General features: G+C 44.4%; 3 protein-coding genes across 4 annotated transcripts in view; 1 reads left to right on the forward strand and 2 right to left on the reverse strand.

Moving 5' to 3' along the window:
- LOC148901886 (zinc finger protein RFP-like) overlaps nucleotides 1-14,230 on the forward strand; it is a 123,158-nt gene that overhangs the window by 69,691 nt on the left and 39,237 nt on the right. The gene's annotated exons all lie outside the window — the stretch shown is intronic.
- emc4 (ER membrane protein complex subunit 4) lies at nucleotides 1,235-4,398 on the reverse strand. Of its 2 annotated transcripts, none has more exons than XM_088989970.1 (6): nucleotides 4,297-4,383; nucleotides 3,607-3,740; nucleotides 2,661-2,775; nucleotides 2,426-2,579; nucleotides 2,167-2,327; nucleotides 1,235-2,016 (listed from the first exon to the last, which is right to left on the reverse strand). In XM_088989970.1, exons 2-6 carry the CDS (start codon nucleotides 3,708-3,710, stop codon nucleotides 1,981-1,983), a joined length of 570 nt encoding a protein of 189 aa, XP_088846096.1. In that variant the 5' UTR covers nucleotides 3,711-3,740; nucleotides 4,297-4,383; the 3' UTR covers nucleotides 1,235-1,980. The 2 variants fall into 2 exon arrangements, with proteins under 2 accessions (XP_088846096.1, XP_088846095.1); XM_088989969.1 differs by having other exon boundaries at nucleotides 1,237-2,016; nucleotides 3,607-3,724; nucleotides 4,297-4,398.
- On the reverse strand, nucleotides 5,064-13,401 carry cyld3 (cylindromatosis (turban tumor syndrome) 3). The gene is made up of 17 exons (XM_088989968.1): nucleotides 13,333-13,401; nucleotides 12,912-13,103; nucleotides 12,684-12,798; nucleotides 12,457-12,614; nucleotides 11,931-12,392; nucleotides 11,750-11,855; nucleotides 10,744-11,192; nucleotides 9,786-9,951; nucleotides 9,564-9,705; nucleotides 9,370-9,495; nucleotides 9,210-9,301; nucleotides 9,064-9,127; nucleotides 7,971-8,157; nucleotides 7,794-7,902; nucleotides 5,607-5,725; nucleotides 5,323-5,530; nucleotides 5,064-5,248 (listed from the first exon to the last, which is right to left on the reverse strand). Exons 2-17 carry the CDS (start codon nucleotides 13,080-13,082, stop codon nucleotides 5,064-5,066), a joined length of 2,859 nt encoding a protein of 952 aa, XP_088846094.1. The 5' UTR covers nucleotides 13,083-13,103; nucleotides 13,333-13,401.

The raw sequence follows: 14,230 nt of genomic DNA on the forward strand, positions 1-14,230 counted from the left end.
TTCGACAATTTACGTAGTTTCCTGCGAACACTGAAAGCGACACAAATGTTCGTGGCTTGTGGTCAATTATGCCAGCTAGGTGGCGTCGTGGAAAAAAAAAGTTTTTAAACCTTTGATGCTTGTTCTGTAGCCACAAAGGGACATATGTCTTCTTGTGCCGGTCCCAAGCCCGGATAAATACAGAGGGTTGTGTCAGGAAGGGCATCCGACGTAAAAGCTTGGCCAAAACAAACATGCGGATCAAACCTCTAAAGATGGAGGACACTGATTTGCTGTGGCGAGCCCTTGAAGGGAAAAGCCGAAAGGAAAATATGTTCTTGTGTACGTATATTAGTTTTATTGAATCGGATTAGCATTTATTAGTCTAGCAGTGGAGAAATGTACATCTCACCGCAGCAAAGTGAGAGAGAGAGAGAGAGAGAGAGAGAGAGGAAAGGAAGATGTAAAAAACTAAATACAGGACCGGCTGTTAGGGCTGCCAATATTGTGGCACCATCTTGAAGCCAAAACAACAACAAAACTAAATAACAAATGTGACACATCACAAAAGACATTCAATCGTAAGATCTTTCTGTATGAAGCAGTTCCAGATGGAAAAGGAGAGGATCAAAGCGTCCTTTTCACCAGTGAATCAGGCACGTCATGGTGAAATGTGCACGTTTGCTACAAGCTAAATGTTGAAAGCAAACACAAAGCTGTACCATCCATTGACGAAGAGACATCTCCTGTCCCACATAAATCCACTTCAATTCCAAGCTGCGACAGTTCCACATTGGCACCGGTGCTCTGTGCTGAAGCTCCTTCCTTCTCATCGCGGGCTCCTCAAGCCATGCATCTAGACTGTCCAACGGCACAGAGCCTTCCGCTGAACAAAGCAGGGCTGTGAAAATGCTGCCCATTACAGACGCAGAAAAGCACAATGGCCCCTTTGGTGTCCAGCGATGACAGTCGAATGGCACCGACATTCCTCCCAAATCAAAAACAGTGCTGGCATAGTGCTGCCGAAAAGGCGCAACCACTCACCAGTCTCCTCCTTTCTGAATGCCATGGCCAAAAATGCTGAAAAACAATCCATATCCATTCCAGTCGACAGACAACTCAATGTGATAAAAAAAACACAAAAACAATTTTAAAAAAAAGCAAGGCTCGTGAGAGCACTTGCTGACAGCTGCCTACTCGGGCGCCACCTTGGACTTCTTGTTGAAGTCATTTGTCTTGTTTCCGGTATGTCATGAAACAATTTCCTTTTCCATTTTATTTTATTCAAGATAGTTTGTACACATTAGATTGTTTTTTTTTAGACAGTAAAGTCTCGTTATATCGATATTCAAGGGAGTCCGAAAAAATATCGATATAACCGGGACTATCGATATATCCGACCCTGTTTGCATGTAATTTTCGCCGTGCGTGCATAGAAATAGTATCGATATAACCGGGACTATCGATATATCCGATATCGATATAACGAGACTTTATTGTAATTGCAAAGCAATTTTTGTTGTTCTTGTGGTTTTTGTTTAACAAAAACATTTCTGCTTTCACGCTTCTTATTTTAAATTAATTAACAGTTTATTTATTTCGAGAGGGAAAATTGTATTAAATAGACAGTTTAGTTACACATTTCTGGCTGGTGGAGTAGAAGGAAGCAGATGAAGAGACATCACAAAAAAAATTGGTGTCAGGTGAGCCAAGACATTCCATGAAACATGCAGAGACACGCACGCGCGCACACACACACACACACACACACACACACACACACACACACACACACACACACACACACACACACACACACACACACACACACACACACACACACACACACACACACACACAAGGCAAAACCAAAGCAAACATTAGCAAAAGAAATGACAGCCGCTGACAGCGCATCGAAGGCCTCCTCCAGTGCCTGAGTAGCAATGGCCGCCGCAACAGATGCCGGAGATAGTTGCCTGACGAGTGGGTGCGCCACCCATTTCACAACACCATCCCTCCGCCCATCATTTCCATCCTCTGTGAGAACACACATTTTCATCAATGTCATTACTCATTCAACGTGTGTTTGTGTGTGTGTTTTGTAGCATTCCACCACAGCGGACCATTCAAATGAAGCTATCCCGGTCTGACCCTTTGAAAAGTCCTAAGCGGGTCTTGTGAAACTACCTGAGCAGGCTCAATAAAAGCCAGCCAATCAGACGAATGTGTGGGTAGAAGCCCCATCGATTGACACTTGTAGACGGCCAACGCAGAGCCCAGCAGGTTACCAACCAGGTAGACCAATCCCTGAAGCCATTGTTGACTGGAGCTTTCCAACAGTTTGAAAGCTGCTCAAGACACAAGAGGAAGACAAAGGAGAGAATGAGGGGCTAAATTACGCCACCTTGAGGAGAGGCCGCCACGTTCCGCAAGGAGACACACTCACTGGCTGACATTGACATCAGAGCCTGGATGGGCCTCCAAGCCATCATGCACACCATCATGATGGGGAAGATGGAGATGGTGTTCCCCGACATGTACATGATGAACAAGTTCATGGGGATCTGTTTGAGAGGTCCCAGAGCGACATCCCAGCAGCGCTGTCAAGACAAGGGGAAGACCAGTCAACAATCCACAGACAGAAAAAAATACAATCGTACAGCCTCTTCATATAAACTCACCTTCTCCACCAGGTTCTTGTCCGTTTCCTGGATGCTGGTGTCAGGAACAGGTTTCTCTGAATAGCCAATGGGATAAACAACGTCTCCCTGGCCGGCCTGGCGGTCGCTACGACACCTGGAGAAAAGCAGCGTTAAATTAAATAGTACTCAACCGCAAAGTTCGATCATCGACATGCACGTCAATCACATATTTCATTCTCGAGGCCCTTTGACAGCTGAAATTTGTAAACATGTATGCTGAAGAACCATTGATTTTTCTGAACGGGTTCAGTACTGGTGTCACAAATCATCGTCGGTAATTCACCGTCATTGATTTTCTTTCTTTTTTTTTTACACTTGATTTCTGTGTCATCCCAAGCACCCTTGCTAAACTTAAAACCGGTTACATTCAAGCAAGCTGAAATTCAGCAAATCTAATAAGAGGAACAAAACAACACTTTCAGAGAGAATATGTTAGTGTTTTTTGTGGTACATGCGTTTGGGTAGCTGGGTTGATGCTAACTTGTCTCTTAAAACACAGCAACCTTTTTTGTAATATTTTTGTACAACATTAAACAATTTCTCTATATTGAATACCTCACCTTAATTCAATATTTACAGTGCAAACTACATTTTTATTGATTTTGTACAATCAAGATAACATTTATAGGCATGCTCCTTCTTGTCGTTCATGTGACACTTGTGTCAGAATATGATCAGGATTGCCTAGACCCCGAGAGATGAGCAACACTGTTTACTCATAAATAATTACACCACACACTAACTGCTTTTTCTACAAATGTATTTGTCCTGAAAGGATTCGGTTAAGAGCTCATAACAATCCTTTGGCACCTGCTGCCATCTTCTGAGATCTATGGGCAATTATAAACCTCTACAGAGCTTCATGTACTTGTGGTTTCTCCTCCTGTGGTTTCTCCTACTGTAATTTCATCTCTTTTAAATTTACCTTGTGTTGCCTAAACTCAGCTCCAGAGCCCATTTCATTCTCCTGGAACCGGCTCCTCCTCGTGTGGACAAAATACCACCTCCCTGTCCACCTGGAGATGCCATTGCAGCTGGATAGACTGCAATACAGGTTTTCTCAAGATAAACAGAGACATTCAAACATAACTCGTTTTTACATTTCGAACAAATAAAAATACAAAGTTTTTGAAGTTCCATGTTAGGTCAACTATAATCCCATGCATTTTTACAGATGTTTTCGAGTTTTGGGGTGGTATCAGTACGTTATGCAGATAGAGAGTCAAGTCGGGATTTTCATATCCAGTTTTCTTGCTGGTACTACCTCAAAGACAAATTATTTATAGTTTGTTCGCAATCTTTCATGACTTTTGCCAACCTGGAATTTTGCGTGACGTCACGGTAAAAGGTCACCTGCATTATTTCATTTCGTAGCGATATTTCAACATCACTCGACAGATCAGATGGTTTTTATTTTATTTTTTGACAACATTCAACAGATCTATTTTTTCATCAATGCGTCAGGAGTGACGCTGTAGCATCAATTAGCAACTGCTGCTAACACGCCACTTAGAAACAACGAAAACGAGCAGGTCGCCGCGAAGGAAACTAAAATGACAATAATCCTTCTTTGCGAACACACGAATATTTCAATACAGTTGAATTCTGTGTTTACCTTTTTAAATGTCCAATGCGAGGTTAGCGATTAGTTCGGAACGATGACAGAGGAGCACTCTTCTTCGCTGCTTCGTTTGTTGAATTTGCAAGTTCATTGCGCTAGGACTCAATTGTGCCCTCTTATGGCTATTCACATGTACTGCATTGTCCACATCTTTTTCCTTCAGGGGTCGCCACAGCGAATCAGTGTCCTCCATCTTCAGAGGTTTGATTCGCATGTTTGTTTTGGCCACTCTTTTACGTCGGATGCCCTAACACAACCCTCTGTGTTTATCCGGGCTTGGGACCGGTACAAGAAGACATTGGTTTGTGTCCCCTTGTGGCTCCTTAATAAAGATGAAGATGCTGGACAAAAGGCCGCCAAACACAAAATGGTTCTCGGCCCAGTAACATTCAACTGCAATGTCTACATCAACTGACTTAAATTAATTTAGCTTGTATTACACATTTGATCCTTTGTTATTGCAGCAATCTAACAAGTCAAACCATAAATAATTAAAAGTCTGTGTAAGCTCTCAGTCGTACAGGAATGGTCCACCGAAGAAGAAAGCGAAACGTCCGACACCTTCAAAGAAGTACAGATGACGGCTGAAGAAACCTTTTCATCGATAAACAATTAAAGTTTGGACATCTTGGCTATCTTAGTGCAAACATTCAAGACAGTGAAACATGACATCACACATCATAAAATACCAGTGCAATTGTCATTGTAAGACATTAATGGGTCGTCATGAGTCCCGTGAAAGACGTAAGATATGGTTGTTGTCATTTGTACAAGCTGAGTTCAGGGCTGTGGTATAAACACATGTAAGAGTCACACAGGAGCCGGCGAACACGCTCCGGGAGGGTGACGGGATCCACCCTGCTCAGCTCCTCCTCCGAGAGGCTGAGGTAGCACCCCACCTCTGGACACGGCCTCACCAGGGGGACGTTGAAGCCATTCTCACCTCCTGGACAAAAATATGTCTGGTTAATTTACCAGAGGGGTCTTTTTGACGAGAAACGTCGACTGTCTCTCTCTCACCTTGGCGGTCGGCCATGCTGTCAAAGAAGAGCCAATCGGAAGGCTGCGGCCCGTGTTTGACGAAGCTGACGTAGTGGCTGGTCTCGATGCACGTCACGGCAAACAGAAGCATCTGCTGCCGAGTGGAATCGAGGTGGGTGCTCCAAGTCCCCTCTGGGATGATCATCTCAAGCGGACTGTGGGACATGCGCCTCTTGTGACTATGAACCTGATGGAAAAGACAAGAAATTGATTCCTGAGCCGCCTTGGAGTCAGCGGCCGGCCTTGGGGCTGAGCCCACGTACTTGAGTGTTGCAGGTTTTGCAGTACTGTTTGAGGTGTCCTGGAGTGATATCTTTGTCTTCATAACACTCTGTGCACTCCCATTGGGCTAAAGCTTGACAGATGCTGCACTGCCTCAAGGCTAAACAAATGTGCATATGCGCAGACAACATGCTCATGACACGGGGACATAAAAAAACGAAGCATGATGCTATAAAAACATAAAGATGTGATCAAACATTAGGTCTTAAAAATTAAGATAATTTCTCAAGAAAATTTTTCCATCGGAATGAATGGGAACAAACCAGAAATTGCCAGAATTGAATGTTGACTCGACATTGGAAATTGGAATTTAGTTGGGGAAATCTACAGTTTGTTTACATGAGGTCGATTTGAGAGATTTGAGAATTTGCTGTGTAGGAGCCACAAGATTGAAAGTCTGGATATTTTTTGATCTCATTCACTGCCAGACATGTACAAAAATGTGCCAGAGTTTTTGTCATTGTTACTTGCATTCCAGGACCCGCAGAAGTTTTAGGATTATATAAACATTCAATACAGCGTTCGAAACAATGGACTCTCTTCTTTCATCAGTAAAAACAAAGTTAATTCCTAAATTATATGGGTCTGGAGTTATATGAGCTTGAAATAAGTCGCGGCTGTAAAAATCCAATGCAATACATACTGTTTTATATATCTATTTAACAACAGCTGAAGCTGGATCAAAGCGCTAACATGGAAAAAGAGATATGCTGCCCCCTTGTGAGAAAGAAAAAATATGGCAGCGCTTTGTTGCCACCCAAGCTTGAAAAACAAAAACCCGGACAAATTCGGGAATGGCGTTCAACGTGATTTTTAGCATTTCCGAATAAATTCGTGAATGGCAGTGTATGAGTTAAGAAGAAAAAAAATATGTTTTTGTTTATATGCAGTACATTTGAGTTAGTCTGTTTATTTATAAACGGATCGCCGTAAGTAATTGGTCAACCATGAAAGTAAATACATTCAGATGCATTTCCACTTATTAAACTGCCCGCTGTTTTACTGGTTGCATCACTGCGCTCAAAGAACAACCATTTCAAGCAATTATCGGCGTAAAGGAGCCTTTTTGAACGTATTGAATGGACGATTGAATGTGATTTGAGAGCGGAGTGTTAACTGGAATGACGTGGTGTATGGGTTTTTTTTGACATTTCATGAATTAAAAATTCCCCAGTTCACCCTTATATTATGTTAATGGGTCAATTTTACCTGTTTCTATTTTTGTGTTGACTAATACACTGGATATCCTCTCCTTTCCATTTTTTTGATACAGTTCTAAAACATCCCAATAGGATAGAAAATATGTTGTCTCTCTTTTCAAGTACAGTGAGACCTCAACTTACAAACACCTCAACTTACAAACTTTTCGTCTTACAAACGTCAAATTTATGAAAATTAAACCTTATAATCAGCACTATTTTCATAATACACATCCACCACGGCTGGCGGAGTGATCTTCGGCGGAAGCACACGACCGAACAGCACCAGAGGTTAAGTTACCAACAGTCCATATGGAAGGTGACTCTCCTTCCATAAGCCATCAACGACCATCAAAAAGGTAAATAAAACTTTATTTTACAGCAGTTTATTTCTTTAATTACAGTCCTCATGTAATGCGCCTCTCTTTCCAAACAGCAATTCCCTTTGACCTTCGACCTCCAACGCCATTCCATCAAGCCATAAATGACCATCACAAATGTAAATAAAGTGACTTTATGATACAATGCAGTGTATTTCTTTCATTACAATACAATAGCACATTTACTATACATATAACAAGGTATGTTGTGTGTAGTTTTTTAGGCTTATTTAGTTGAAAAGTATATTTTATGAAACCCCGGGAACGGATTATTCCCATTTTAATGGTTTCCTATGGGAATTTTTTTTTGAGATACACACTTTTTGCCTTACACACGCTGTCTGGGAACCAATTAAGTTCGTAAATTGAGGTCTCACTGTATGTTTATAACATCTCAGAAACAGTTGTTGCTGATGTCACCTATTATTTGATTGTTTTGTGTGGATTTTTACATACGGGTAAAAATGACCCACAACATAATCTACGTGATTTTTTTTTTTCTCAACATAATATGAGAGTTAAACTTCCCATGGAAATGGATTGGTATTTTTTTCAAAGCTACTAAACAATGGGATAAATTGTCAATTACTGTCATCCAGCAGGTCTGTGATATCCAGGCTGAGGGTGGGCAAGATGAGGTCAAACATCTTGAAGTCCTTCCCAAAGCGAGGCATGAGCAGAAGGAGGCAGGACGGAGCCTATGGCGTGGGTTAAATACAATAGAATAATTCTACCAGGCATAACGTCATGCCGTACCTCCGCTTACCTCGGCTAATTTGAGTCCACCGTGGAGGAAGGAGGATTCCAGTAAGGTTTGGACGCTGGCCACCCTCATGGGGTTGAACAGCGGCGAGGGCAGCAAAACGGTATCGTCAGCTGGGGAGGGCGCATGTGGAACATGCGGCGGGAAGAGCTGGTACAGGTGACACTCTTGCGGCTTTTGGGACAATGATCTGAAAGGGCAGAAAGACATACGTGAAGAACTTGAAATTGTCACAGGAGTAGAAAAAGTCCAAGATGGCGCCCAAGAGGAGCTTGCGATGAGAAGAAAGGAGCATCGGCGTAGAGCGCCGATGCATATGTGGAACTGTCGCGTCTTGGAATTAAAGCGGATTTACGTGGGATAGGAGATGTTAGACAATTTTTTTTCGTCAATGGATGCGACAGCTTTGTGTTTGCTTTCAACATTTAGCTTGTAGAAGATGTGCACATTTCACCATGACGTCTCTGATCCACTGGTGAAAAGGACGATTTGATCCTCTCCTCTTTCATCTAGAACTGCTTCAGACAACAAAGAGGGTACATAAAGTGCTTTAAATTGAATATACTGTCTGGGTCTTTTGTGTTGTGTCACATTATTTGTTATGTTGATTTTTTGTTGTTGTTTTGACTTCAAGATGACGCCGCGAGAGTGGCTGCCTTTACAGCGGGTCCTGTATTTTGTTTTCCTACTTATCCTTTCCTTTCCTCTTCCTTTCATCAGTTTGCTGCTGTGAAATGTGAATTTCTCCACCGCGATACTAATAAAAGCTAATCCAATTGAGCAAGCAAGGGGAAAAAATGTATCAAGATTTTGATTGATGATATATGGTAAGATTAATAATAATAATAATACAACTACTACCACTAATAATAATAATCTCATCTCATTTTCCGTACCGCTTATTCCTCATTAGGGTCGCGGGGGTTGCTGGAGCCTATCTCAGCTATCTTCGGGCACGAGGCGGGGGACACCCTGAATTGGTTGCCAGCCAATCGCAGAATAATAATAATAATAATAATAATAATAATAATAATAATAATAAATGTGGAAAGAAGAATGAGCAGGAAGAGAGAAAAGCGCAGAGGTGTGACGCCACCTGATCCTGAGGAGTGGCTCGACACGGAGGAGCAGGAAGAGCTTGTTGAGGAACTCTTCCGGATCTGGGCAGACATAAAAAGAAGAGCGGTGTGGCGGCATTCCTTGGGCACAAACGGGAAGTGCACGGCGCTCTTGCTCACTTACCTTTCTCCTGGCTGGTGAAGCCTGCGTCTTGGTTGGCCGCCTCCAACAGTCGCCTCAAAGCCATGGTCTTACTCGCGCACACGTAGCCGTACCTGCAAACCCGACAGGGCTCATACTGTAGAACGATTTCCTCGATTAACGGTTTGAGTGACGGGCAGACCTGCGTAAGGGGTTTACGATCTCACAGCGTAGCAGGTCTTGAGCTTGGCCCGAACTCGGGTCCACTTCCGTGTCATCCGATGGCCAGAACAGCAGCCAGTCTGCCGAGCTGCAACAGGAGAAGAGGCTGCGGCCGACGAGACGGGAGTGTGACCAAGTGTCATCATAAAAGCTTCCGTAAACGCAAGATGGCACCTGAACAGCGTGGCGTCCAGATAGCAGGAGTTGTGGTGGCCTTGGATGCCTTTCTTCCAGCCCTGGTACAGTTCCTTGGCCTCCTCCCCGTCGGCGGGGAGAGTGTCATCCTCCACGCGCTCGCTGTGCCACTCAGCGAACGCTGCCCATCAGATCCAAAAGTCAAATCAACCGATGTACCCCGCCCGACACAGCAAAAATCTCACAATACGGCATGTTTACCGATGGAGTTGCAGCGCTCCACTTGATTGACACGAGCTTCGGGAGCGGGGAATCTGGAATCTCGCCGACAGTTCGCGACCTTGACGAAGAGCCCCTTGTTAGGAGGGCAGTAGAAGTAGCGCTCGCCAAGGTACGTGCCGTCGGATGCTGTCGACACCTCCTGTTCCTGCGGGGGCAAATGTAAGCGGCACTTAACTCATTCACTGCCATTCCCGAATTTATTCGGGTATTGAAAATATGACGTGGAGCGCCATTCCCGAATTTTTTCAGGTTTTGTTTTTTCTTGCTTGGGTGCCACTAAAGTGCTGGTCAAACCTCTTGCAATGTTTTCGCTCCCACGAGGGGGCAGCATTTGCCTTTTGTACAGCCACCCCCATTTCAGCCTCATATTACTCCAGAATCATATAACTTGGGGAATTAACTCATTCATGGCCATTCCCAAATTTATTCGAGAAATAAAAATATAACGTAGAGCGCCATTTCCAAATGTGTTCAGGTTTTGTTTTTTCATGCTTGGGTGCCAACAAAGTGCTCGCCATGGCCTCTGGCATTTTTTTTTCTTTTCCAGAAAGGGGCAGAATTTCCTTTTTTCCATGTTAGAGCTTTGTTCTAGATTCCGCTGTTGTTAAAGCGCTATATAAACCGATAAGTATGTACAGTATTGTATTTTGGACAGCCACCCTCATTTCAAGCTCATATAACTCCAGGCTTATATAATTTAGGAATTAACTTTGTTTCTGATGAAAGAAGAGAGTCTAAGGTTTGTAACGCTGAATTGAATGTTTATGTAGTCCTAAAAGTCAATATTCTGTGGGTCCTGGAATTCGAGTGACAATGGCAAAAAAACGGGCACTGGCGTGGACATATTTTTGCACGTCTGGCAGTGAATGGGTTAATAGTACAATCATGTCATTCCATTTTTCTTTCCACACACTGTTTTAGGACGGGGTAAATTTACCAACTCGATGCCTGCCACAGCCTCAGAAAGGCCCTCGCTGCGTCCGATCCAGCGGATCACACCATAAAGCGGTGGATTGTTCACTTCCACCATGGAGCCCACCTCCAGGTTTTCTTCATCATCCACAGACACACCCTGATTTGCATCCGGCGAGCCAGGTGCCGAGCCAGATGGCGAGGGTGGGGCGTGAGTTCCGTTGGTGTGCTGAGCCACTGCCAAATTGGCGGGTTTGGGTGGTGGCTGCGGTGGAGGTGGAGGCAAGTGATCATAGAGCGGCTTCGGCGGCGGTGAAGGAGGAACGGGTTTGAAGGGTTTTGCGGTGGGTGGCAATAGAGCCACTTTGGAAGCAGAGGTGGGCGTCAACGCAGGGGATGGTTTGGCGGGAGGTGGCGAGGTCCTGATGATGGATTTGAGGACCTGGGGGGCTGGGATGGCCTGATGCTTGGTCTCTGTGGGTGATAACATGATAGCATGATTCAGACTTGATCTTAGTTTTATTCCCTGGTGCTTTCTACTATCTTTGTGACTGCTTTATTTCGTGTATATGATAGTTGTCCATGTTAAGCGCTTTGTTACAGTTTCACCTGTTGATAATGCGCTATATAAATCAATACGTAGTTTATTGTATAACAAGTGTAATGACATCATTACACTACTACACCACTACTACTACTACTACTTTCAAGTAGCCCAAATGGAACTGTATAGTGCCACTTAGCAATTTTTTGATGATGATACTAGTGCAGCATGTTCTACCGGAAACAAATTCCTTGTATGTTCTACATACTTGGCAATAAAGATGATTCTGATCTGATCGTTTGGAAACAATTCAATGACTAATAAACATTGCTTGGGGGGCCACTACTTCCCTCAAAATGAGACTTGATTCCATGACAACAAATCAGGCATGGTTATAGTGCACTATTGTTACACTCAAGGCAACGGGGGCTAAATGTGGAATCACTTCCATTTCATAAAAAATCATCTAAATAGGATTTTCCTCTACCTGGGGACACCTTGGAGACAGGCAGCAGTTTTCCATAGAGTACAGAAGGAATTTGGCAGAGCTTCTCTCCTCTGTAATGGCCGTCCCAATTTCCCATTGGAGTATCCTGAATCATGAAATGGTAAATGATTCACATTGTGCCCATCGTGAAAGCATCCCTGGAATGAAAGAAGCGACTAACCAGCAAGAGGCCCACGTAAATCAATGAGGGCTGAGGCGGCAGCGGACCACAGAAGCGCACCTCCCCGCTTACGGTTAAGCCCTCCAAGGAGATGGTAACCCGCTGACCCACATTGTACGGCAGGGGCCATGAGGTGCCATGAAGGGGATGTTGAGTTCCTCTAGTTGGCTCTTCAGCCATTCCAGTGGAAGACTGAGACTGAAGAGGAACGGTGGTCAAAGGTATATGGACGTGACGAGCGTGTCCGCCGCCGGGCAGCTGCACGTGTGCGGGGCGACTGTTGCTGTGATGGTTGTGGACGACACTACGGCGTGTAGGGCGCTTTCTTTCTTGATCGTCTGGCTCGTTGCCGCTGGACCAGTGTCTGACTTTAATGTGGCTGACCGGAAGGAAGACGGCACAGCCGTCAGGGCATGTGAAAAGACTATTGCCTGTGCCCTTGCCTTTGCCTGCCGCGGAGCCCTGCGGCCAAGGAGAGGCAATTAAACCACCTGATCAAGAGAAGAAGAGGTAGAAGTGATTTTACCTTGAGTTGCACCCCAAAATACTGTGGTCTACTCCCTGCCGTCAGAGGCCCGACATATTTGAGTTCGGCCTCAACAACGTCGTCCACTTGCTCCATTTGGACCCACAAGGGTGTGCCAAGGGGTAACTTGGCCAACTGGTACAGCTTCTCACGAGTGCCTAAAAACAAAACAAAACTGCACAACAAAGGCTCCCACTGAACAGTTCTGATGTACTTTCATAACTCACGCAATAGTTCAAGGCGAGCCTCTTTGGCCACAGGCTCCAAGAGGCCAACGCAGTCCGTTGGGACTTCAACCAGAATCCTTCTGTCCAACTGTACAATGATGTGATGTTCTAGCATCTGAGGAGAAACCAACACGGGGACACGCCTATTGGACACAATCACGCCCAAAGTACAACCAAGGAATCAAGTCGTTATTGGTGAAGGCATTTGAAAATTGTCTTAACTGTTACCTTGACAGATAGAAAGTCGACTGTGCTCCTACTCGATTGTCTGTCCGAGCACATGGACCCCCGCGGAAGCACGATGGTACCTTCCGAGTGGTCCTGGACATGTTGCTCGGTCGACAGCAAGAATATTTTCGGGGGTCGTACTTTCCTTCTGATGTCATGGCCTCCTGGCATATTTCGCGTGGTTAATCTCAGCTGGTTGACAGACAAAGAAAAGCTTTCTCTTACAATTAAAAAAAATATATATATTTCTGTGAGAGTCAAACACAAGAACCCGACGCAATATGGTTCATGTTAACTTTATGGCAATCATTTTTCGGATTTAATTGAAGCTTCCCGGGGACACGCAAGATGTAGGCAACACATTGTTAATTTTAATATGGTTCGATGTTTTTATTTTCGTCAAACTTTTGCCAAAACTTACCAACTCAAATGCCAATCAGCCAGAAGTCAGGAACTCACAACAAACCGAACAGTAAAGCCGGAAGCACTGAGACTGACAGCAGATCCAACCAATGAAAAGACGGAAAAGTTCCACAGCCAATCAGGTCAGATATGGGCGTTTGTTTCTTCAGGGTTGCTTTCATCGTCACTGTACAATCGTTAAAATTTTAGCAACCGGCATTCATACCGACTGATATTTACTTCATTGAAATATATAGTTTATCCACCAATTTTCCGTACCGCTTATTCCTCATTAGGGTCGCGGAGAGTGCTGGAGACTATCCCAGCTGTCTTCGCGCGCGAGGTGGGGGAAGCGCTGGATTGGTTGCCAGCCAATCGCAGGGCACACAAAGATGCCATGATGCATGCTTTTGGAACTTGGGAGGAAACCGGAGGACCCGGAGAAAACCCACGCGAGCCCGGGGAGAAAATACAAACTCCACACAGGGAGGCCGAAGAGGGACGCGAACTGGGGACCTCTGCACTGTGAAGCCAGCGTGCTAAACATTCGACTACCGGGCCACCTCTAATAGTATATTTCACATCACTAGTGGGCCTCAATCGGCAGTACATATGCACCTAAAAGCTAGCAATCACTCATTTGACGACAATGAGGTTAAAATCTTAGCGAAAGAAAATAGAGGGTTTGAAAGGGGAGTAATAGAAGCTATTTTCATAAAACAGCAAAATCCTTCCCTTAACCGTAATGGTGGGGTGAGGTTCAATTTGGATCATTCGTACAATACACGGTTTAGGCAACATAGGATTAGTAATGCCAATGAGGTGATACCAGGGCCAATTGGGCAATCAGGCCAGTCGTCAGTCAGGACAATCGAAGCTATCAGTGGAGCTGCAGGGATTAGTCCTCTGCTCCCCTC

The sequence above is a fragment of the Hippocampus bargibanti genome, linkage group LG02 (assembly GCF_051943395.1).
Source record: "Hippocampus bargibanti isolate YZ-2025 linkage group LG02, ASM5194339v1, whole genome shotgun sequence".
Classification (NCBI taxonomy): Eukaryota; Metazoa; Chordata; class Actinopteri; order Syngnathiformes; family Syngnathidae; genus Hippocampus; species Hippocampus bargibanti.